Genomic DNA, 24934 nt, shown 5'->3' with positions numbered 1-24934 from the left:
CCGCATATGGACAAATCAACAGACCGATGAATTCCAAGACTTCCTACACTGATAAAGCTATCCTCACACCCCGTAATGGAACCGTCGATGAAATCAATGCTTACACCATCTCACGGACCGATGGGGTATCAAGAGATTACTTCAGCTCAGACAGCTTTGAGTTATCAGATACTACATCAGATCAAAATGATACATTATACGCCGTTGAGTATCTCAACTCATTGGAATTCTCGGGTTTGCCTTCGCACAAACTAACTCTGAAAGTTGGTGCCCCAGTTATGCTTCTCAGAAACATAAATCAGAAAAAGGGATTATGCAATGGTACACGAATGATCCTAACCCACGTTGGCGATCGCGTGCTCAAGGCCGAGATTATCACTGGCTCCCACATTGGAAAAGAGGTCTTGATCCCAAGAATTGTACTTTTGTATGATGAAACAAAGTTACCGTTCACATTACGTCGGCGGCAATTTCCTATCAGATTGTGCTACGCAATGACAATCAACAAAAGCCAAGGCCAGAGTTTAAAAGAGGTCATCTTATATCTGCCTAAACTTGTCTTCTCTCATGGTCAACTTTATGTGGCTCTCTCACGTGTCACAAGCAAAGCAGGATTAACGATCATCAAAACCGAAGATTCCCACCAGCTGAAAGTGAAGAACATAGTCTACAAAGAAATATTCAAAGGCCTTCCTCCCGACAAAAGTAATTTTAAATAACTTAGTAGTTTTCACTCCCATCATTTTCAGAGGTCTTCTGATAAAATATTATATTCACAGATTAACAATGCCCGACATATCAACCAAGCGCTGATACAATCCAATAAAGAAGAGACTTACACATAGGTTTTTCCCCAGCTAAGCCAGGTACAAACCTTTTTATATAAATAGCAATACTGATGTATTTACCTAAATTTATGCTAACTAACTTATTTTTATCCAATTTCAGGTCATTTCTTTCTTATGACCCTCAACACAACTTCTGATCAGAGAAAGATTTAATCTGTTTCTTACATTATTTATTTTATTTACGATTTTTTTTGCTTTTAAACAATTGCGTAAACTCAATATTCACCAATTTTTTAGACATTTTGGAACATGCTTCCATTTCAAACAAAAATATTGAAATTTATAATCAAAATTCGACTATCGACACACTTTTCTGCGCATCGCTCGGAGAGAGAACCTAGTATATATAATGGAGCTCTTTCCTGTTTTCTCGAGGCATCCACGTATGCAAATCATTAAGTATGTGGGTCCCATTTAGTGATTGGTTTTCCGGTTTATTTTTGTTCGGATGGTTTGTTGATTGGGCTTCGATTGTGATTGTCGTCTGGTCTAATTTCAGCCTTTAGCGCTTTGTTTAACACAAACGTTGCGTTTTGTGATTAATCTGAAATTAGGGTTTGGCCGTTGTTACCTTCCTCACATAATCAATCCGCCGTTATCCCCTCTCCGTAATGATCTGCAAACAGTTGTTCCTCTTCTCATCTCTACACTTCACATGTCCGTATCTCTTCATCTCCCTTGAGGATCGATGTCTCGCTTTTAATTCGTGAGTAATTGTTACTCACATTAACCCCAGTTACGATGTCGACGCTTCCGTTTCCTTCGCTTTTGATCTATATATCAGCGTCTTGAGAGGATGATTAACTTCATTGTTACCGTTACGACCCGAGCTGTTGTTCGTTTCCTCATTGAACCGTAAGTAGCCAGAACCGTTATTTTGTTTAAATTTCTTGGGGTGGTAATCTTTAGCGTAATAACCTATTTTGATTCGCAACTTAGGAGGGTCGTCGTTTACCTATCTTTGTGGGATGATGTTGCATCAATGTTTAGAGGACTCATCAGCTCAGGTGATAGGACACAGACAGTGATGGTGGTCACTACTGTGAATCCCAAAATATTTGGAGGTACGTAAACTGTTAACTTGGTCATCATATTCGCTTTGGTTTGCCGATTGATATAGTCATACAAAATTTAATGATGGTTAACCATATGACCTCTGAAGCACTTTTCATTCCTCAGGTAACCTATACCTCAACTCAACTCCATCGACCAAATTTTATTTTGACCCCGCCCTTCAAGCCAGCCAGGTTTAAACTCATTAGGTGTTTTGGTTGAATTAATATCCGGTCTTGTGGTTGATTAAAGTACCGTGCCATCTGTTTCCAGCTTAGAAGGACCAGTCCGACAAGCTTTTCCTTGTATCGATACCAAAGAAGGGATAAAAAAAAGGAAGTCGTCTGATTAGGAAAGCTAAACAAGTTCATTTCCAATTCTAACGAGCAGGTAGTATTCCAGGCACTAAGTATGTTTAAAATGTGATTGTGTAATAGACAAGAATTACTGAATGGTTAATCTCCTGCCTTTGTTAAGACACTTGAAGCTGAATTTATTTGCAAGGCTTGGGTTGTTGATGTCCTGCAACAAAATGGGTGGTATTTCGTCTCTTGCACTGGCTGCAGCAGGAAGCTAGACAAAGATGGGACTTCTCTCCGTTGCATCCGTTGTGTTAATCCCAACGCAACTGGCGCCATCAAGTATGATTTTAACTATTACTAGATGTATAAGATTGTCAACTCTTTCTACTGCTCTCTCTAAGGTCACCCTTATTTCAGGTATCGCGTTGAACTTTTAGTTGATGATGGAAATGATAATGCCACTTTTGTGGTGTTCGACAGGGAAATGCTTAAACTAACTAAGCAAGACGCAGCTGGCCTAAATCTCGATGAGGTTTGTTGTTTCCTTCTCGCACCATCTGCTCATTGCAACTAATTGTCACAAAAGCTATATATAATCTTCAACTTTGCAACAACTGCAGATAAATGGTGGTGGCAGCATGGAACTCCCACAATGCCTTAAAACCTTGGTGGACAAGATTTTGTCTTCCAGATACGTGTGACACCATTCAATTTTAGCCCAAGCCACCGTACTTTCACAGTTTCCGCAATCATTAACACCATCGGCCCCGAGGTATTATTATATACTATTGTTTACATGATGTTTATCTAACAGATGACAGACTAACATAAGTTCCAACTGTTTCACAGACTTTCAAAACCAATGCAGCTGAATTTGTTCCGGTGGAAGGTGGTGAAGCATCGGCTACGGGCAGCAACATGACTGGAGGTGAAGAGAAAGAACCAAATCCATCCGATGCTGGAGGCAAAGGGAGTAGCCGTAAACGTCCCCGTGAGTGAAGTTACAAAGCCGTCGCAACGTCAACCCACTTCTGCTTTCTTTTCTTTCCATTTCGTTACGTAGTATGCTTTTTTATTTTCGGACTTTGCATGAGTTTTCATATTTGAAGGGTTTTGTTTTATTAAGACACTTATGATTTGGATATTTATCAAAAATGGGTTGACGTAATTTTTAGCATGGTTGTTATTTTTTGGTATAACATGACAGCATTGTCAACCAAATCCCAAATAAACAGGATGAACCGAATAATACGTTGCCTTACAATTTGATCTACTTACAAGCATTTCTGGAAAAAAAATCCATCCTTGAATTTTCTGATCTTCAATAATATTATCTATGTTAAATCATAATTAAACACATCTTCGTACGTTAATGACTAGCTAATAAACTTTAAAACTCAGGATAAGTTAATCAACAAGATACAATCATACGAACGTCTAAATTGATTTTATAGTAATTTAAATTACTAAAAGCAGGGGTGCATATTGACGTAGTACCTTAATCCCACTTTGATTTGTTTAAACTATTTTTTAAATTTCCCGTTTCCCATTTTTTCTTCTGTCCTTGGTTTTTATTTAATCATATATTTAAAAAGGCAATTTTTAACTGCACAAAAAACAAAACTATTTCTCTTTAAAAATAGCGTTATTATTGAAAAGGACATTCAGTGAATCAAATAACACATACATAGCAAATACGGACAGCCAATATCATCATTAAATTATAATAAAAAATATATACTGTATAAGTTCCTATAAACATGGTATGATGGTGAAAAATATATTTTTAAACACCAAATCAAGCTACGGAAGATCGTCCACGAGAAACATATACACTTTTGTAAGAATAGGCATCAGACTGAAATCACATTCTCAAGCGTTATACGTGCCACGGTTCATGACACATGTACGAGCTTCAATGCCATCAAAACCTTTCCAAAACGTTAATACCTTCTGGATTGGTAAATGAGGAGTCGTCTGAACGTCTCAAGCCATCAACGAAATTAGAATGCCACCACCCTCTTCACTCTTCTTCTTCTACAACACTCCACCTCCATCAACATTTCCGAACTACAACTATTCAAGTATTTCTAACATCCCCGCTCCGCCCATAGTAAATATAATGACGTTAATTATCAACTGTAACTAGCATTATGGCAATTGTTTTAGTTGTGTTTATTTGATATATTTTAATGGTATTACTTAGGATATTGGAATATAATATGACATGTTAAGGTTTACATTTGATACTAAAACATTATAAAACTGGAATAAAATTCGTTTCCAGTTAGCAAATATTCGTAAGTTTAGCATTTGGTCCAAAAAAAACATTTGTAAGTTTATTTTTATTTGAATTATTTTTGTATTGCAAGTATATGAAAAGAAACTGAAAAAGAATCTGCAAATGTTATTACATTTACTCTAAATAAGTGTAACTATATTAGATTATAGTACTTGCATACTACTTTATTTTCAAACTTGTAACTTTGAAGAATGTCTTCGAAAAGTTTAAAGATGATTCTTGGACCTTTATTTAAAATACTCTCGGATGAGTGACAAGGCGAGTGTGGCCTTATTTATCAAAAGAGGTTTCCGAAAATGGAATAGGTAACCGAAGCAACCGCTTTAATCAAACCACGAAATTTAACAGAAACCAAAACGATATTCCAAAAACAGAAAGATGGGTTCCACAAGAGACGTCATGGGCCCGTCAAAATATCCAAACCGTGGCTTAACAGCGGAATACAGTGTCCCTACGAGCGTGCCTTTCCCATGCACTAGTCACTTGTACCCTACGTAGCCCCACTGTCACGTCACCTTCTAGTCTTTAGGGTTTTAAAAAGAGGTTCTTAAAAAAAGGAAAAAAAAATAAATAAAAAATGGTTTAAAAATACATAACCGGTTCTTAATATAGCATTTTTAGAATTGGTTAAAACCCCTTTGCGTGTCCCTTTATTATTGGGTGTCTATGTCTCTCTTCTTCCTCAATGTTCTTCGTATAATCAATTTCTCTTTTCCTTCTCCTTCGAGGTAACTCCGGATCCACCGAATACCACATGCTTGTTCCCCCTTTTCCCTACTCCGTCGAACTCCGTCTCAGCTATTTCAACCGGTCTTCAATGGCTTCGAAACGCCAGCTTCACGACGGATCTCTCTGTCATCGACGCCGCAGCTTCCACAGCTCCTTCCCTATCCGAGTCTGGCGACGACAAGGTGAAGAAGAAGAGGGATAAAAAGAAGAAGAAGCGGAAGAGAGATTCTGATGAATACTATACAAAGCCCACCAAGGATTTTTAGTTGGATACTCGTCTTGATCCGGATAATCTTGCTTATGGCTCCATCTACAGCCTACAGGTACTTTTAACATCTCTGTTGGTGAGAGTGGTGATCGTCTCACTTGTGCCTCTAAGGTTCCTTCTTTCTTTCCAAGAATGCTAAAACTCAATTCTTTACGGTTTAGCATTTACTGAAAATAGGTTGTTAATGTCATTGCAACTGAATTAAACCGTTGAAATCTGTATTGAAATGGGCTGTTAAAGCATTGGACTTTGTTGTCTGAACGATAGTTTTGGGGTAATTGTGTAGGTGTTGGAACAGTGTAAGTTTTTCTGTGTTTTTCTTCCGGCTGAGACTTTTGTTCTTGGATCCAACCAGTGTAAGTTTTTGTTCTTCTTTCTTTTTGCTTGGAGAGTGTAGTTTTGTGGTTTTTATTAATATGAGTTGAGAATTTTATACGTATGCTTATGGGTACAGAGAACAACTCATCTCATCATTGATTTGTTTTAATTCGGTTCCAAGTCCTGTAAGCAGTAGAAGTTGTTGCTTTGCAATCTCTGAAATTGTCATGTTGCTTTGTAGTCTGTATAATATGGGTCTGAGTTAGTTTGTTTGTGTCTGAGTTAGTTTGTTTCTCTTTATGCTGTTGCAGGTGGAGTAAAGACATGTGACAGCAGAAGCATGTGAGTCATAAAGCTTATGTTGGTATGTTTTAGTCACTCATAGATTTGTGTTCTGTTTATAAGAAATTAGGATTATAACTGATGCTTATGAGATGACACTCGGCTCTTTATCATGTGTTCTGCTTATCAGTCACTCAGACTTGTCTCTTTATCATAGATTTTGTGTTCTGTTCTTGCTTGTGTGTCAAGATAAACAAGTTGTGTACAATTAAAAGCTGATTTGGTTGAGACCATAAAAAAAAAAATTAAGAACTTCAAAGAGATTCTCCCATTGGACTATGAAAAATTTAATTACACTAGCAAAGGTTCTAAACTTTTCAAATCACTAAATTAACTACTAAATTATTCATTAGAACCAACAGGTTCTTATCATTGGAATTTGCTTTTACTTTCTTCTTAAGGAAAACATTTTCTTCTGACATCTTTACATCACCAATACTTTTTGGAGAGAATTGCCAAGTGTGACTCAAAACTTGGAGTCAAACCCAAAACAATACCCCAACTTGGGTCAAAGGCAAAAGTAACCTAAAAGACTATTGAAATTACAACTATCCCCTTGTGACCAAACAAAAAAACGGAATTTTTTTTACGTTTCTACCCCTCGCAAGTCGTCTGTTTAGACGACTTGAAAATAAGTCGTCCAGACGACTTAACTGAAAGTCGTCTGGACAGTTAGTCTTAAACATAATTTAAAAATTTTGTAAAAAATATTTTGATAAGTGAAAAATGGGAATTATGTAATTAACATATGTCTTAGGAGGTATAAATTAAGATATAACAAATTTCAATTGTTTTCAGCATAGATGAGTGAAAGTAGTGAGTCATGATATTCTTTAGTTTATGTTTCATCAACATATGTTGTAGTATTGTATGTGTTCTTAGGGTTAGATTTTGGAAAGCATTAAAACCGTTTTTGAAAATTTTTAAAATTACTTATGCGTGTTCATTTCTGTGTATAGTAAACACTATTTAAGTGTAATTTGATTTTATAATGTGGTTAGTTAGTTAATCTAGTCATTTTAGTTTAGGGGTTCATTTTAGGGTCTAGGACGACTTAATATTTTGTCGTCTGAAAACAGACGACTAAATATTAAGTCGTCTGTTGTACATTATCAGCCAGAATAAGTCGTCTAAACCGGACCAAACCTTAAAGTTTACCAATGTACTTTTAAAGCTAACCGGATTATTTACCCAATATATAAGGTGATTTTTTCTTTTTTTTGTTTCATTTTTCGCGAAATTCAGAAACCCTAACAGTTCTCTCTCAAAGGCGATTTCGAATTCCCACGATTTCCGAACAAACCATCGTTCTCAACGTCGGCTATCTATCTCACTTCATTCTCACCGTTGTCGCCGCAGCTTCTTCTAACCCTAGCGCCGCCGATTCCTCTAAACCCTAGCGCCGCCGATTCCTCTAAACCCTAGCGCCGCCGATTCCTCTAAACCCTAGCGCCGCCGCTTCCACTATTTCCGAACAAACCGTCGCCCTCGCCACCGTGATCACCAATGTTCTCACCGCCGCTTCCTCTAAACACTAGCGCCGCCGCTTCTTCTAAACCCTAGCGCCGCCGCTTCTTCTCTGTAAACCTTAGCGCCGTTTCTCTGTAAACCCTAACGCCGGTAAGTCATCAATCTCGAGGAAAAGATGAACATAAAACGTTGTCTCTATCACCGTTTCACGTTTATTTTTTCAGATCTATAACCGCAATGACGAGTCATATTTCGTAGATAAAATGCAGGTGTGGGGTTAAAATCTCAAAAGAAAAGGAGTCAAAAGAAAAGGTTAGTTTTCTGTTTGACTCCAAGTTTTGAGTCACTTTTGCAAAAAGCCCTGATAGATCTGAAAAAATAAGTCGTCTGGACTTATATTGTTGTCTTTGATTATTTTGCAGACAAAAAGGATGGATATTCCAGAACTGCCCCGTAGGTTATACACATCAGGGGAAGAGCCAGAAGCCCACAATAGCATTTCGTATCATACGGATAACAGCAAGTTGCATACTGCTCTTAGGGAAGAAATAAGTCGTCTGAAAGGTTTTCCAACTGGACGACTTACAAATAAGTCGTCTAGAAGGTTTGGACGACTTATTATAAGTCGTCTGGAAGGTTTTCCAACTGGACGACTTACAAATAAGTCGTCTAGAAGGTTTGGACGACTTATTATAAGTCGTCTGGAAGGTTTTCCAACTGGACGACTTACAAATAAGTCGTCTAGAAGGTTTGGACGACTTATTATAAGTCGTCTGGAAGGTTTTCCAACTGGACGACTTGCACTGGACTTCTAAAAATAAAATACACTGGACGACTTACACTGGACTTCTAAAAATAAAATACACTGGACGACTTAGTAGAAGGTAGTCTAAAAATAAAATACAATTGAAGGGATAGTAGAAGGTAGTCTAAAAATAAAATACACTTGAAGGGATAGTAGAAGGTAGTCTAAAAATAAAACACACTTGAAGGGATTGTAGAAGGTCGTCTAAAAATAAAATACACTGGACGACTTAGTAGAAGGTCGTCTAAAAATAAAATACACTGGACGACTAAAAATTTAGTCGTCTGGACGGGTAATCAAGACTGGACGACTTAAATTTAGGTCGTCTGCACAACTAGTCAACTGGTTGATACACAAAGACATACTCTATGGGTTTTGAGTATCTCCAGCAAGTTTCGAACTTGTCTATCACTTGTAACATGAATGGGAAGACTGCCTGGAGCCATCATCATTTCTGCTGGTAATGAGTAGCTAATCTCCACACTCACTGTTCTCATGTCCAGGTTATAATCTTCTTGAGCCATTGCAACAAGTTCAGCATGTGTTGAATCTTCATTCAATAAAAACAATCTTGCTCCTTTGAGATCATCAACCACAAAATCCCAACGGAAATCTCTCAACAACCATTCTCCATACACTGCATGTAACTGAAAAATCATCTGCAAATATTCAAAATAAAACACATTAGTAAACATAGAGAAAATGAAGAAGTTCAATAAACATTGCCGCAGACGACTTAGCATTAAGTCGTCCAGAAGACTTAAAGGTAAGTCGTCTAAAGAGGTCACTTTTGCAATTGAAAATTAAAAGGGACGACTTAATTCTAAGTCGTCCGGCTTTGTTTGTTAAAAAAAAAACTTCAGACGACTTATATATAAGTTGTCTACGAGAAACGGGCTAGTTTTGCATTTGACCGAATCGTGTCAGATCTTTGACTATTTCTGGACGACTTATAATTCTGTCGTCTCTTGGAAAGTTAAAATTTCAATATTTTATGAAAACTTGACGACTTACGTGTAAGTCGTCCTAGGTTAGTTTTGTAATTGAAAAATAAAACTTGAAATTTAACTTTCTCCAGACGACTTAGATGAAAGTCGTCCAGCTAAACGACTTAATTTAAGGTCGCCCGGGATAAGCAAGGTTTGACCAGAAAATTGGGAAAAATTCTGGACGACTTTGCTTTCCCCGGACGACTTTAAATTAAGTCTTCTGGAGGGACGACTTTATATTAAGTCGTCTGGTTAAAGTTAAATTATGAAGTTTTATTTTTTCAATTACAAAACTAACCTAGGACGACTTACACGTAAGTCGTCAAGTTTTCATAAAATATTGAAATTTTAACTTTCCCAGAGACGACTGAATTATAAGTCGTCCAGAAATAGTCAAAGATCTGACACGATTCGGTCAAATGCAAAACTAGCCCGTTTCTCGTAGACGACTTATATATAAGTCGTCTGGAGTGTTTTTTTTTAACAAACAAAGTTGGACGACTTAATTTAAGTCGTCCGTTTGACCAGAAGACTCATCAGTAAGTCTTCTACATACAGATGACTTACTAGTAAGTCTTCTACGCGAACAGATCTTGAAAAAAAATTCAAATTCGTACCTTAAACTAGGTGAGATGACTTCGTTTGCACACAAGGTCTTCTCCAACCACCCAGAACCTCAAACGAAAGCAACCGTAAGTCAAAATGAAAGAAATATGGCTCTGTCAACCATAGCCCATATTTTGAATCAAAAGCTTGAGTTTTTTGGATGAATATAGAGAGAAAGTGAAAGAAATGTTGTTTTTAGTTCATAACAATTGAAACAGAGAGAGTGTAAAGAGATTTACGTGCATTAAAGGGCATTAAAAGCTCCAAACAGTTCGTACAAGGTTGTTGCCACTATTCATTGCAGTGGCAATATTGTAAATACTTGAAGAAGATGAGGTTGAGACAGTAAAGAAGCCATTTTCGAAAAGAAAAAAAAAATGTTAATAGCATTTTCGTAGATAAAATGCAGGTGTGGGGTTAAAATCTCAAAAAAAAAAGAGTCAAAAGAAAATGTTAGTTTTCTGTTTGACTCCAAGTTTTGAGTCACTTTTGCAAAAAGCCCTACTTTTTGCCCTTTATGTTTGTCGTCTTGCTTTTTCTCCTAAGGTGTCTCTATACTCAATAGTGAGTAACGTGTTAAAATTAAGAGTGGGTAGCGACGAGAGTGACGTTCTTTTTTGTAAGCGAATATATGTTAGAAATGATACTCTCTATTATCGAGATACAATTATTGTTTTTGTATGTTGATTGAGCCCTTGACTCTAAAAGGCCTTCTTACACCCACGTGATTGGATTTAAACCACAAGTTTTTCATAGATAGATTTGAGATATTTTAATAGCTACAGTATTTGACCAAAAAGGAGATATTTTTTTATTAATATAATCGAGAGAGTGATGTATAACTCGATAATGTATCGGTCTGCTGCTCTCATCCATGGCTTCGGTCTTCAGACGAAACTAGATTCATTTGTACAATACGTCTAACACTATTTATGTTCGTATATTACACCAACTTAGTACTTTAAGAAACATCTGTCTGGGGATAAGCGACAAACACGATCGTATTCATATTATATTTGAACTTCAAATTCATACTGTGTGTGTACTTATAAAATTGTTTTGATTATTAAACAAGTACCAAAAGGATAGAGAACATGTGGTTTTATAGTGTATATATTGTAAAGAAAAACGAAAGAGCCATTGTCCATTCAAGAAAACAGCAAGGATTCTGAGGGAAAAAATAGTCGGAATTTCGTCGGAATATCGTTATTCCGACGACATACCGACGAAACAAGTCGTCGAAAATAATTCTTCGGAATTTTTTTTTCCTCGGAATTTTCCGACGGAATTCCGAGGAAACAAACTTCCGAGGAAATTCCGAAGATCACTAGTTTGTCGGAAAGGTCCTCGGTATATACCGAGGGAAATGTCCCTCGGTATATACCGAGAAACCGTTCCCTCGGTATATTCCGAGGAAATGTTTCCCTCGGTATATTCCGAACATTTTTTTATAAACAGATCGATCGATGGATTTATGTCCAAAAACGCATCGATCGATCGAGTAAAAAATATAATTAATTTCCTTGGAATGTAAAAAATATTAATTTAAAAAAAAAAAATTTCTGAAATTTAAATTCCAAAATATGAAATTAAAATTAAAATTGAAATCATATTAATTAATATTCAAAGTTTCACAAATAAAAGTAAAACATTCCGAGTTTTTGGAAAAAAAAAAACTACGGGTCTGGCACGTCCGGGAAGACCTCGTTCGGGTACATCCTCTGCATCATCTCCATCATTTGCTGGTTCAGCCTCCTCTGTGCCTCATAGCCCGCCTGTTGAGCCGCCATCTGGGTCTCCAACAAAGATATACGGTCATCTTTGTCCTTCAACTGAGCCGTAAGCACTTCTGGATCAACAAAGGGCGGTGGTGCAGAAGAAGGAGGAACCGACCGGGTGCGACGACCCAAACCGACCAAACGTCCCTTCTTCTTTGGAACCGACTGAATAGAAAATAGCGAAATTTACAAATTTAAACCAAGAAATAAATGAATTGAACTTTTAAAAAAAAAGAACTTACGGATTCAACGATTTCGTTGATTCGAAACCGGGACAAGTTGGTCGAAGCCGTCGAAGCGTCATCCTCGGTTTGAAGCTGAGACACTTCGTCTACCACCTGAGTTTGGACCAGGTCGACCACGTCCCTCACAAGACCGTCATCAATCTGGCCGGTCTTCTTGTTGGTATACGCCCTCCTCATTAGGGCGAGATCATCAACCGGCTCGCCATCATTTTCTTCCGCCATGAAAAAAAACATAAATTAAAGAAACATTAGAAATTAGAAGAAATGCACAATAAATTAAAATTCTGAAACTCAAATAATTGAAGAAAAAATGGTTGAACTTACCATGCGATCTCCCAGAGTGGCAATAGATTGAGCACCCAAGTTATGCTTGTAGATGCCCTTCCCTTTACGGTCGCTCCTGCGGTTGGTGGAGTTGGTGGAAGAAGTTTCTTTCGTCTCTTCTTTATCCCAATGCGCACACAACTCCTTCCAGACCGTGTCGTTCATCGACTTTGGGACCTTTTAATAATAAAAAAAAAGAAAATAGTTTAATAAATTAAAAAATAGTTTAATAAATTAAAAAATTGTTTAATAAATTAAATCGAACCTTATTGATTTCCCACTTCTTCTTCCACTCGTGGATCTGCTTCCCATAGTTGTCAATTACTTTATGGACGAAGTGGTGATAGATAAAGAGCGTCTCATCGGAATTCCAGTTGAACTCTTGCTGAAAAAAAAACACAATTAGTAGAAAAATTATATTAAAGATTAAAAATATAAGTAAGAAATTAGAATACTTACCGCAAACTGACGAAACCACAGAACCTGCTTCTCGGTAGAGAAGTGAGTGAAAGTCGGATGTCCACTGTCGAGGGCCGAGTACATCATACGGTTGATCCATGCGCTGATCCCGTTCCCGGATCGGTTGAACCTAATAAAAAGAATAAACGGTTAATAATGAATCCAAATTTAAAGAAAAAAATGTTTAATTACCATGTTTGACCCCGTCCATGTGGATACGGAGTGAGATACGGAAGATGGTCACGACCGGGCTGTTGAACCAACTCCGCAACATGCATCACTCCCGGAGGACCCGGAGGAACAGGAGCGGATGCAGCAGCGGGAGCGAGAGGAGCAGGAGCGGGTGCAGCAGAGGGAGATGTATGGTTGGAGCTGTGGGGCGAAGGGGAATCCTGAAAATGGCTGGAATCCCGAGACTGGCTCCCCGTACCACCACGACTACGACGCTGTCGAGGCCGGGTCTGATCATCATGAGACCTGTAAATTAAAAAAATATATTTAATAAATAGAGAAATATATAAATTAATTTTGTTTTTAATAAAAATCCCAAATAATATAGTCACAAAAAAGATTTATATATATTAAAAATATTTAATAAATATATAAAAATAGTTCTAATAAACAAAAAATAGTTTTAATAAATAAAAATAGTTTAATATTTTAAAAAAATAGTTTTAATAATATACATATATATTAAAAATATTTTTAAATCCCAAATAATAGTTTTTAATCACAAAAAAAGTTTTATAGATATTTAAAATGTTTTGTAAAATCCAAAAAAATCGAATTTGTATACCAAAATTTTTTTGTAAAATCCAAAAAATCGAATTTATATAGAAAAATCGATTTGTAAAATACAAAAATCGATTTTATATACAAAAATCGATTTTATAAATACAAAAAAATAAAAAAAATTATAAAAAAATTCTACATCAATTCAACAAAACAAATTATTCAACCAAATCATAATTCTAAACCTATTATACAACCAAATCACAATCCTAACCAATCACCCTAACAAAAATCTATCAAAACTACACAAAAACCTAAGAAATAGAACCTAAGAGAGTGGGATAGGGTCCTTACATGATTTGTGTAAGAGAAGGGGGAGATCGCCGGAGATATCGTCGTATTTCAGGGGGAAATCGCCGGAGAGAAGAGAGGAGTCGCGCAGAGGAAGAAGAGAGAAATGGGGAAGAAGAAGGGGCTCGTGGTTATAAAACCTAGGGTCCGACGGACATTTTCCGTCGGAATTCCGTCGGAATTCTAATTTCAATTTTCGCGAAATATTTTCCTGGTAAAATGAAAATATTCTGAGGAAATTCCGACGGATAGTAAAATATCCGTCGGAATTTCCTCGGAATATTACGAGGAAATACCGAGGAACTAGTGTTTGGGATTTCAAAACATCAATTTTTTTTGCCGTATTTCATTTCTTATACAATTGTAATGCATACCATTGAGAATTCTTTGTATAGATGAGCATAAACCATGAAATAACAAATTTCAAAACTAATTGAAAGTATTCCATTTACCGTTCATTAAAAGGTATAAGTGTTTCTCTTATGTTGTGGGATTTCGTTCATACAATCGGAAAAGTGTTAATTATACGGTAAGGAACAAATATTTGACTTCATAATGAACGTAAGACACTTAATAAGGGTTATATAGGTGTTATTCAAACCAAAAACAACGTTTTTGGTTTAAAAACCCTATTTCCTCGGGATTTCCTCGGATTATTCCGAGGGAACTCCGAGGAAACCCTCTTCTTCCTCGGAATTTCCTCGGAATATTCCGAGGAAATTACGAGGAACTAGTGTTTGGGGTTTCAAAACGTCAATTTTTTTTATAAACGCATCGATCGATGGATATATGTTCAAAAACGCATCGATCGATCACAAAGATGCACCGGGCCATAAGAATGTGATTGATCGATGAGATGATCCGATCGTTCCTCGGAATTTCCTCGGAAAATCTTGTAAGTTTTTTTATAAACGGATCGATCGATGGATATATATCCAGAAACGCATCGATCGATCACTAAGATGCACCATGCCGTAAGAATGTGATCGATCGATGAGATGATCCAATCGATCGATCGAGAATCTCAATTGTTCCTCGGAATTTCCTCGGAAAATCTTGTAAGTTTTTTTATAAACGGATCGATCGATGGATATATATCCAGAAACGCATCGATCGATCACTAAGATGCACCGGGCCGTAAGAATGTGATCGATCGATGAGATTATCCCATCGATCGATCGAGAATCTCAAGTGTTCCTCGGAATGTCCTCGGAAAATCTAGTGAGTTTTTGTATAAACGAATCGATCGATCGCTATATGTATAAAAACGAATCGATCGATCACTAAGATGCACCGGGCCGTAAGAATGTGATCGATCGATCTGTATGTGTTCAAAAACGCATCGATCGATGCGTGTGCGGGAAACATAATTATAAGGCAAAACCTGACCTTTTTTTGATCTAAACCTCAGAACTCTCATCCCCTCCGATTTCCCCTATAAATTCGCCCCCCCCCCTTTCTCTCTCTATAATCATCCGATTTGAACAATTTTGGGCTCTATCCCCCTTGATTTTTCGAGCTCTACCTGATTCCTACACTCGTTTTCACCCTAAGATAGGTATATTCCGCGAATCTCCACATTCTGAAATCGTGTTCTTGAGCAATATTTGGGTTTTGTGAATTTCTTATTTCCTTGTTGATTCCTTGATCAAATATGCATGAAACAGATGTTTAAACATGGAATAGAACACAATTGTCTGTGATCAACGAGTTTGGAACACAATTGAGATGATTTAGGGATTGAGAATTTTTTTCAATTTCGTTTTTTTTTATCACAACTCGATTTCGCCTTTCATTTTCATGTTGCTTTGAGTTCTTAATTGATTATAACCATGTTGAGAGCAATGATTCTATTTTGAAGAGAATGAAGCGCACGAAAACATCAGCAAAGAAGAACACACAAGAAGAGGGTTCGTCTCAGCGAGAGACGCAAAGGCCAAAGAAGTGGGATAAGTCTGATACGACCCACTACAACAACATGAAGAAGGTAGCCGTTCCGGCTACACAACTAGCATGTCCTGAGACGATGACAATATTGGGAATCAAAGCAGACATTGAAGGGTTATTCCAGAACATGGGTCTAGGCCAACTATGCAACCTCAAGGAACCCACTTATCCGGAGTTGGTACGCCAGTTCATAGCATCCGCATACGTCAGCTGTCCCGATGATAGCCATCAGGAAGGTTTTCTGGCATTCGTAGTGCAGAAAGTATACTATGAGGTATCTTTCACAGACCTCTGCAGACTATTTGGATTGAGTGCGGGGAGAGGACATCTGGTCTTTATTGGACTTCAGAGCTGTTGAACTTCTGGGAAACGATTGGCACAGGGGTTTATAGATCTTCTCAGGCAAAGGAGTCACTTATCCGGAGCCCAGTACTGAGATATGCGACACGCCTCATTGGCTCATTGCTATACGGGACAACCACAACCGCATCAGTCACGCAATGGGAGTTGTGCCTCCTGTACCAAGGTGTGAGGCATTTGCTACCGGCATTTGGAAACTCTACATTCCCACCTGCTACTGCCTTCAACATGGGAGCGGTGCTGGCCGCAAACTTAGCAGGATACAAGGGGAAAGTAACCAAATCCAAGAGCAATGCATGTGGATTTGGTGCAGTGATTACTCGGATCCTTAGACATGTGGGTGTAGACTGCCAGAACCAGCAGGTAGCACTGGACAAATCGAACAACATTGCTTGGAACTACCTGGATGTCATTTCTCTAGTAAGTAAGGAGTTCATAGCTGGTCCCCACTCGAGGATCGATCGGGATGGTCCTTACGTCTACGTATTCCAGGACCGAGCGAAGAAAACACTCTACTGCCACCTGCCTCAGATCGGCCTGACTGCTCTACTTTCAGAGGCTGCAGTTGAGTTCCTACCCCCTGCTACCGCACTAGTAGACAAGCCATCCTTCTTCACGCCAAAATATCAGACCAAAGGCAAGGCTGTGGTTGATGAAGAAGGAGAAGATGAGGCTGCACAAGCCATTCCAGATGATTCACAACCCCATCAGCTACTCCCATCAGACTCCAGCCAGTACAAGCTGCAAGAGCTTCCACCGAACGCCACTTCGCGCCAGCAACAACATTGGAGAGATCAGAGCATAAAGACAAAAAACGACATGCTACACAAGATCTGGGCTGCCATTTCACGTATCAGGCCGTGTCGTTGCCAAAATGATGATGTAGTTCATCGGGACAACTCTCCATCCAGCTCTGGTTCGGGTTCGAGTGGTACACACAGGGTAAGAAAGAGGTCCAAGAGACCCAACGATGCAGGAACATCTGGAGCAGGAGACGAGGAGTAGGAGCTATCACCGGCCAGTATTGCCATTTGATTTCCGACCGCGCTATTTTTTTTTTTTTTATTCTAACGTTTTATGGTCTTATTTTCTGTTAATTTTGAACTTAGTTTTTTTTTCTTAATTATGAGTTCGTATTTCTTTTACATGGTTTCTTCGTTTTATTTGGTTGTGTTTTGAGTAGTTTTTAATTCGTATTCAGCTTTGCCTTGCTAGATAAACCAAATAACTAATATCCGAGGAAAGAGGTTATATCAAGTGTTCCTCAGAATTTCCTCGGTATTTCTTAAAAAAAAAAAAAAAAATCAATGGTAGTCTGTTTCCGAGTCATCATCACCAGATGAATCTGAATTGGATCTTGGTGAAACTCTCCAATCACTGGTTCATCCTCTACGTGAACGACGGCTTCCTCTCCAAAGTCGGTTAAATCGACTACAAGGCCAACTCCAGCTAAATCTTCTGCTGCACTTAAGTTGCCGGATGTGCTTGGTTGTAGTGGGTCTTCCAGCTCAGAACTTCCCTGAACTCGGCCTCTCGGGTTGAGTCTTGTAACAGTAACCCATGGATCATCTCTGTTCCTCACCCGGGGGTACTTGATATAACAAACCTGTAACATTTAAAAAAATTATAAATTAATACACATGATGATGAATCATTCTGAATAATTAACATTTAATACCTGATCGGCCTGAGAAGCAAGAATGAAAGGATCATAATATTGCAGCTTTCGCCTCGAATTTACTGATGTAACACCAAATGCATCTGTTCTCACACCTCGATCTGGAGTGTTGTCGTGCCAATCACAATAGAAAACAGTACAGCGCAATCCAACCATGCCCAAATACTTGATTTCCAAAATCTCATGTATGTGTCCGTAGTATACATCATCTCCTGATGCAGAACAAACGCCAGCATCATAAATCGTACTCGAACGTCTCCTCTTCTGAGTTGTGAATGCATATCCTCGAGTACAAAATCTCGGATATGACTTCACAACAAAGTTTGGTCCAACGACCATCTCACGTATCCAATCGTCAAATGTTTCACCTCTGGCCAAACCAGCAGACACCTATTAATAGCACATATATATATATATGTTATATCAATAAATGTGAATTAGTATAAATATGTGATAAAATATATTTTAATTTGTTTAAAGCACTCACATAAGTAAACATCCATCCAGTAAATTCTCTCTGCTTCATTTCTTCTAGTTCGTCCTCTGTGGCGTATCTATACTCGAACCGCTTTTCTGCCATGAAAATCCTGTATATGATGACAATAATGTAATTAATTAAGATTTAAATTTCAACTTGTTAAAATAAAAATTTGTAAGCTCATTTATTTACCTCTCATATTGTAGAACGTCTTCGCAGTTGGTGAGCAAATATGTTTGCAAATGACTGCGCTCCTGCTCAGTAAGTCGACGGTCCTTTGGTTTTCCGCTAAGTCGTCCAACGTCTGTGAAAATGTCTGGAACCGTAACATGATATGTTGCCCGTTCGCCTCTATCATCATGCCGAGCAGGTCTTCTGTTTTTGGTCTGAACTTCTGCTGGAAAGTAGTACTCGGCAAAGTTTGAAGTTTCTTCATTGATCATCTGTGCGACTATAGAACCTTCCACCCTACTTAAATTTTTCACCATCTTTTTCAAATGGAACATATACCGCTCATACAGATACATCCATCTATACTGCACAGGACCACCAAGTTCCAATTCTCTTGCCAGGTGAATAACAAGATGCTCCATAACATCAAAAAATGAGGGAGGAAATATCTTCTCAAGGTTGCACTGAATCACGGCTATGTTAGTCTTCAAATTTTCAATACCTTCAAGAGTCACTGATCTCGTGCATAAATCGCGGAAGAAACCACTTATCCCTGCAATTGCTTCATGAACATTTCGTGCTAATAGTTCCTTGAAGGCGAACGGAAGGAGGCGCTGCATCATTACATGGCAATCGTGGCTTTTCAAGCCAGTAAACTTTCCTTCCTTTCTGTCGATACAGTTACGCAAATTTGATGCGTAACCGTCTGGAAATTCCACATCGTTTGAAATCCAATCAAAGAACGCATCTTTTCCCTCTGCATCAAGTCGGTATATGGGAAAAGGAGCCCTACCATTCTCATCAACATGAAGTTCTGAACGAGCACATATATCGACTAAATCCAGTCTTGACTTCAAATTATCCTTTGTTTTACCTTGAACATTAAGGATCGTGTTCATGAGATTGTCAAAAAAGTTCTTCTCAATATGCATGACATCTAAATTATGCCTTAGCAGATGATCCTCCCAGTATGGCAGATCCCAGAAAATACTTTTTTGTGCCAGTTATGTAGTTCTCCAACAGCATCTACCGGAAAACGCTCATGTCCACCGACGTCTGGCGTCCTTTCTGCACCAAAATCTCTTAGTTGTATCTTCAAATCTTTCCCAAAATTTCCGGAGGTGGACTGTCAAACACCCTCTTGTTCTTCGTAAACAAATTCCTACTCCTACGATATGGATGATCAGGTGGTAGGAATCTCCTGTGACAGTCAAACCAACACGTTTTCCTTCCGTGTTTTAGTTGGAAAGCATCAGTGTTATCTTGACAATATGGACATGATAGCCTTCCATGCGTTGTCCATCCAGACAACATACCATATGCTGGAAAATCACTTATTGTCCACATTAGTACTGCCCGCATTTGAAAGTTTTCTTTACACGAAACATCGTATGTTTCAGCACCTTGAGCCCATAGTTGTTGCAACTCATATATTAGTGGCTGAAGAAACACATCAAGTGATCTCTTAGGATGCTCTGGTCCGGGAACGAGAATCGAGAGAAACAAAAACTCTCGTCGCAAGCACAAGTTTGGGGGTAGGTTGTATGGTGTAAGAATGACGGGCCATAGAGAATACTGTCTTCCACTCTTGCCAAACGGACTGAAACCATCAGTACATAATCCAAGGTAGACATTTCTTCTCTCATACGCAAAGTCGGGATACTTTGATTGGAAATGCTTCCACGCTTTTGCATCTGAAGGATGTCTGATCTCACCATCTGTTGAGTGCTCCGCATGCCATCTCATTGGTTGCGCTGTGCGTTCAGACAGATACAACCTCTGCAACCTTTCCGTCAAAGGTAAATACCACATCCTTTTATATGGCACTGGAACTCTTCCACTCGTATCTTTATAACGAGGCTTTCCACAAAATTTGCATGTAACCCGCTGTTCATCCGCCCTCCAATAAATCATGCAGTTGTCGCTGCATACATCTATTACCTGATACGATAAACCAAGACCAGCTACGAGTTTCTGAACCTCGTAGTATGAACCAGGAGCTACATTATCCTCGGGTAGAATACCTTTTACAAAATCAGCAATCGCATCCACACAGTCTTCAGCCAAATTATAATCTGTTTTAATGCCCATCAATCTTGTAGCAGATGATAAAGCTGAATGACCATCTCTGCAACCTTCGTACAATGGTTGCTTTCCAGCATCCAACATATCATAAAATCTCCTAGCTTCTGCATTGGGTAAATCTTCCCCTCTAAAATGATCATTTACCATCTGCTCAGTACCTACACCATAATCTACATCCGTTCTAATTGGTTCTTCTAATCTAACCGCTGGCTGAGGTTCGCTAGTACTACCATGTTCATAATCAGTTTCCCCATGATGATACCAAATTTTGTAACTTCGTGTAAACCCACTCAAATATAGATGAGTCCAAACATCCCACTCTTTAATAACCTTTCTATTTTTACAATTAGAGCAAGGACATCTTAACATACCTGTTTTTTCTTCCGGTTGTCGGTGAACTAACCCCATGAATTCGGTTATACCTCGTTGGTATTCTTCCGTAAGCAATCTCGTGTTCGGATCCAAATGAGGTGGATCGATCCAAGAACGAAAATAATTTGAAGAAGACATATTTTTTATGAATCAAATTCGTGTGTAAATAGAATAAGAGGGAGGATGAAGATATGGAGTGAATGAAGAGGAAGAGGAGTGCTTGTATTTATAGTTTAAATCCTGCCGACAGACCGAGGAAATTCCGACGGAATTCCGACGGAAAAGGCTAGTTCGTCGGAATTTCCTCGGAATTTTGTAAAATCCCCCAACGGCTCTCCAACGGCTATAATATTTCCTCGGAATTCATCGGTTTTTTCCGAGGAATCCATTTTCGCTCGGAATTTCCTCGGAATATTCTGACGGATAGATATTTCCTCGGAATTCCGTCGGTATATTCCGAGGAAATTCCGAAGAAACTCAATTTTGTGCTTCCTCGGAATTTCCTCGGAAATTCCTCGGGATATTCCGAGGTTTTCATTTTCCCTCGGAATGTCCGTCAGAATACTGCTGTTTTCTTGTAGTGATTACTCTAATACCTAGTCAACCTTCCTTTCACATATATCCCTTAACTCATTGTGCAATCCAAACCATGAAGTGCTTAATTTTTAGCAAGAGACTTTCGTTGAGGAGTAAATTATCGAAAATATCTTTCTTTGTTCCAAAACCAAACTTGTTAATCTCTTCACTAAAAAGTAAAAACCCTATAATATGTCGACGTACGGCTTCCCTCTTCATCACCTCTCTCTCTCGTACAAACTTGTAGCCTTGACAGCAATTGAGTTAAAACTCTAATATCCTCTCTCACTACAATCACACAACACTTACCAACGATTTAGATTTCATACTCTCAAATCGATTCAAACCCTTAACCACAATGTTTGATTGTCTGCTAGTAGTTCATATGGTGACTTTGAATGCGACAAGTTTCTAGTTGAATTCATACACTTTTAACGGCTGTTTCTGTGGCGACAAACAAAAATGGTAGGTTCAGGACGTGCCAATATTTTTTTTCCTAGCTACAAATATGAAATAAACGTTCTTGTCCACTTTAAGAAGTGTCTTGCATATTAAAAGTGTTTATTATATAACATTTTAAAAGAATGCTTTTATATATTCTCTCAGTTCCAAAAAGATATATGTTTTAGAATCTTTACACTTATTAAAAATATATAAAATTTTAGTTATTGATCAATATTTTTCTTAGTTAACTATTTTCCATAATTTTTAACCAATAAAATTTTAATAAGCACAATTATATTTTTTGAAGTTTACCATTTATCATTAATGAATGCATTGGAAATATAAAAATGCATCTTTTCAAAATAATTTTTTTTCCTAAAACATGAATCTTTTTGAAACAAAAGTATACAATAACAACTCAAAATAATAACTAGACATAACTTAAGCTATTTTTTATTTTCTTTAGCAATGCACTTAAACCATTATTTCGCAGATCGGTCCGACTGGTGACCATTCTGGAAACAAGAGGAACGAATAGGAAACAAACATAAAGTAATAAAACAGCAGGAATAAAAATGAATGATTGTTTCTTCTCAAATTTAACAAGGAATAGTTTTGTTCTTTATTTCTATAAAAAAAAAAAGAGAATGAGAAAAAATGAGAAGGAAAAATTATTCCTTCTGAATGATGATTTTTTTTAAATAAAGTTAGAGAACGTATTATTCTTTAGTCGATTCATGCCCCCGATTCTAGATGGTTGATCAATAATAACATTTTGTTTATTCATGGAATTTAATAGATAAATACAGAGTTGTCCTATACAAAACAAACACAACAGCCACACACTCACACAATGAGAGTTAAAAACTCCCATAAAGGTATAACGAGTGAAGAGTCAAAAGCCATACACATAAAGGTCAAGATGTCACGTGGCGTCCTATGAGTGAATGAAAACAACGCATTCACACAAAACCGTGGGATCACTTTAGCTGTGTTCTGTCCACATGTCACTCTCGGAACCAAAAACACCGTGTTCTTCTCAAATTATACCCCACACAATTCCAAATATTCCAGGCCAATATAAACACCAACTCTTATTCCCACTTTTCGCAAACCACAAACTTTTAAAATCCACCTGAAAAAGAACATAAAGAGAGATAGATAAAATAGATAAAATAGATATTTTATCAAACCGGACAGAACAAAGATCTTGTTAGTTAGTTACTTACTGTACTCAGCCTTATCCAGTTTTTCTCAAAAGATTTTTCAACAATGAACACATTCCCTGCTTCCACTGAAATGGTTGGCTCCGAGAACGAGTCTCCGGTTACTACGGTAGTAGGAGGTGATTATTATCCCATGTTGGCGGCAAGCTGTCCGAAGAAGCCAGCGGGTAGGAAGAAGTTTCAGGAGACACGTCACCCCATTTACCGAGGAGTTCGTCTGAGAAAGTCAGGTAAGTGGGTGTGTGAAGTGAGGGAACCAAACAAGAAATCTAGAATTTGGCTTGGAACTTTCAAAACAGCTGAGATGGCAGCTCGTGCTCACGACGTGGCTGCCCTAGCCCTCCGTGGAAGAGGCGCCTGCCTCAATTATGCGGACTCGGCTTCGCGGCTCCGCATCCCGGAGACAACCTGCCACAAGGATATCCAGAAGGCTGCTGCTGAAGCCGCATTGGCTTTTGAGGCTGAGAAAAGTGATGTGACGATGGAGGAGACGATGGCGGTGGCTTCTCAGGCTGAAGTGAATGACACGACGACAGATCATGGCATGAACATGGAGGAGGCAACAGCGGTGGCTTCTCAGGCTGAGGTGAATGACACGACGACAGATCATGGCGTAGACATGGAGGAGACGATGGTGGAGGCTGTTTTTACGGAGGAACAAAGTGAAGGGTTCAACATGGCGGAGGAGTCGACGGTGGAGGCTGCTGTTGTTACGGATGAACTGAGCAAAGGATTTTACATGGACGAGGAGTGGACGTACGAGATGCCGACCTTGTTGGCTGATATGGCGGCAGGGATGCTTTTGCCGCCACCATCTGTACAATGGGGACATAATGATGACTTGGAAGGAGATGCGGACATGAACCTCTGGAGTTATTAATACTCGTGTTTTAAAAATTATACATTGTGCAATAATATTTTATCGAATTTCTAATTCTGCCTTTAACTTTTAATGGGGATCTTTATTAGTGTAGGAAACGAGTGTAAATGTTCCGCCGTGGTGTTGTCAAAATGCTGATTATTTTTTGTGTGCAGCATAATCACGTTTGGTTTCCTTTACACTCCAAATTTAGTTGAAATACAAATAGAATAGAAAAGAGAAAGAATGTTATTAAATGAAAACGGAGAAATAAAAAAATGGATCCAGTATAAATTTTAAAGTGATTGTGTATTAAAAGGATAAATATTTCACTATTTAGATTTAATTTGTAAAAGATTTTGAAATCCAAGAGTTATTAATTTGAAAACATATTTTCAAAGGTTATAAATCTTTTTGAATAGCATTTCTCTAAGTAGAAACAATATAGGGGTACTTCAGTTATTGGCAAAAGTTATGGGGTATCTAATGGATAGAAAAAGTTATGGGCATTACTATAAAGAGGAATAGCAAAAATATAGTGAACCTATATGAATAGCAGAAGATTTGGAGCAAAAGTTTCAGGAAAGTTAATACACAAAATTAGAGATATGGGTTGACTTATATGTAGGATATTTAAGTTTACCAATTTGATTCATTTTTTTTTTTGACAAAACCAATTTGATTCATATGAATCTGAATAAACTTGATTTGATCATTTATTTAACGGATTAGAGTTTGAGGTGATTTTGTTTAATAGAGTGAAAATAATTATAATGATGTCAAACACTAATTTTAAGCATGTGGTGTTTATTTTAGC

At 38.0% G+C, this 24934-nt stretch overlaps 2 protein-coding genes and 1 long non-coding RNA gene across 3 annotated transcripts; all 3 read left to right on the top strand.

The window, feature by feature from the left end:
* Positions 1-8: 8 nt before the first annotated feature.
* Positions 9-3398, top strand: LOC106417937 (ATP-dependent DNA helicase pif1-like). Its single transcript, XM_048766606.1, has 8 exons — positions 9-1703; positions 1788-1912; positions 2028-2095; positions 2175-2291; positions 2379-2542; positions 2621-2735; positions 2824-2975; positions 3053-3398. Exon 1 carries the CDS (start codon positions 27-29, stop codon positions 717-719), a length of 693 nt encoding a protein of 230 aa, XP_048622563.1. The 5' UTR covers positions 9-26; the 3' UTR covers positions 720-1703; positions 1788-1912; positions 2028-2095; positions 2175-2291; positions 2379-2542; positions 2621-2735; positions 2824-2975; positions 3053-3398.
* Positions 3399-4744: 1346 nt separating this feature from the next.
* Positions 4745-6423, top strand: LOC106417867. Its single transcript, XR_001283496.3, has 3 exons — positions 4745-5557; positions 5789-5858; positions 6132-6423. It is a non-coding gene; the product is annotated as an uncharacterized LOC106417867 (long non-coding RNA).
* A 15059-nt stretch (positions 6424-21482) lies between these two features.
* On the top strand, positions 21483-24312 carry LOC106426439 (dehydration-responsive element-binding protein 1B-like). Its single transcript, XM_013867159.3, has one exon. It carries the CDS (start codon positions 23305-23307, stop codon positions 24136-24138), a length of 834 nt encoding a protein of 277 aa, XP_013722613.1. The 5' UTR covers positions 21483-23304; the 3' UTR covers positions 24139-24312.
* Positions 24313-24934: the final 622 nt, after the last annotated feature.

Source organism: Brassica napus, chromosome C8 (genome assembly GCF_020379485.1).
Source record: "Brassica napus cultivar Da-Ae chromosome C8, Da-Ae, whole genome shotgun sequence".
Lineage (NCBI taxonomy): Eukaryota > Viridiplantae > Streptophyta > Magnoliopsida > Brassicales > Brassicaceae > Brassica > Brassica napus.
Note: the sequence above shows the minus strand (reverse complement) of the source record. Positions and strands in the feature narration are given on the sequence as shown.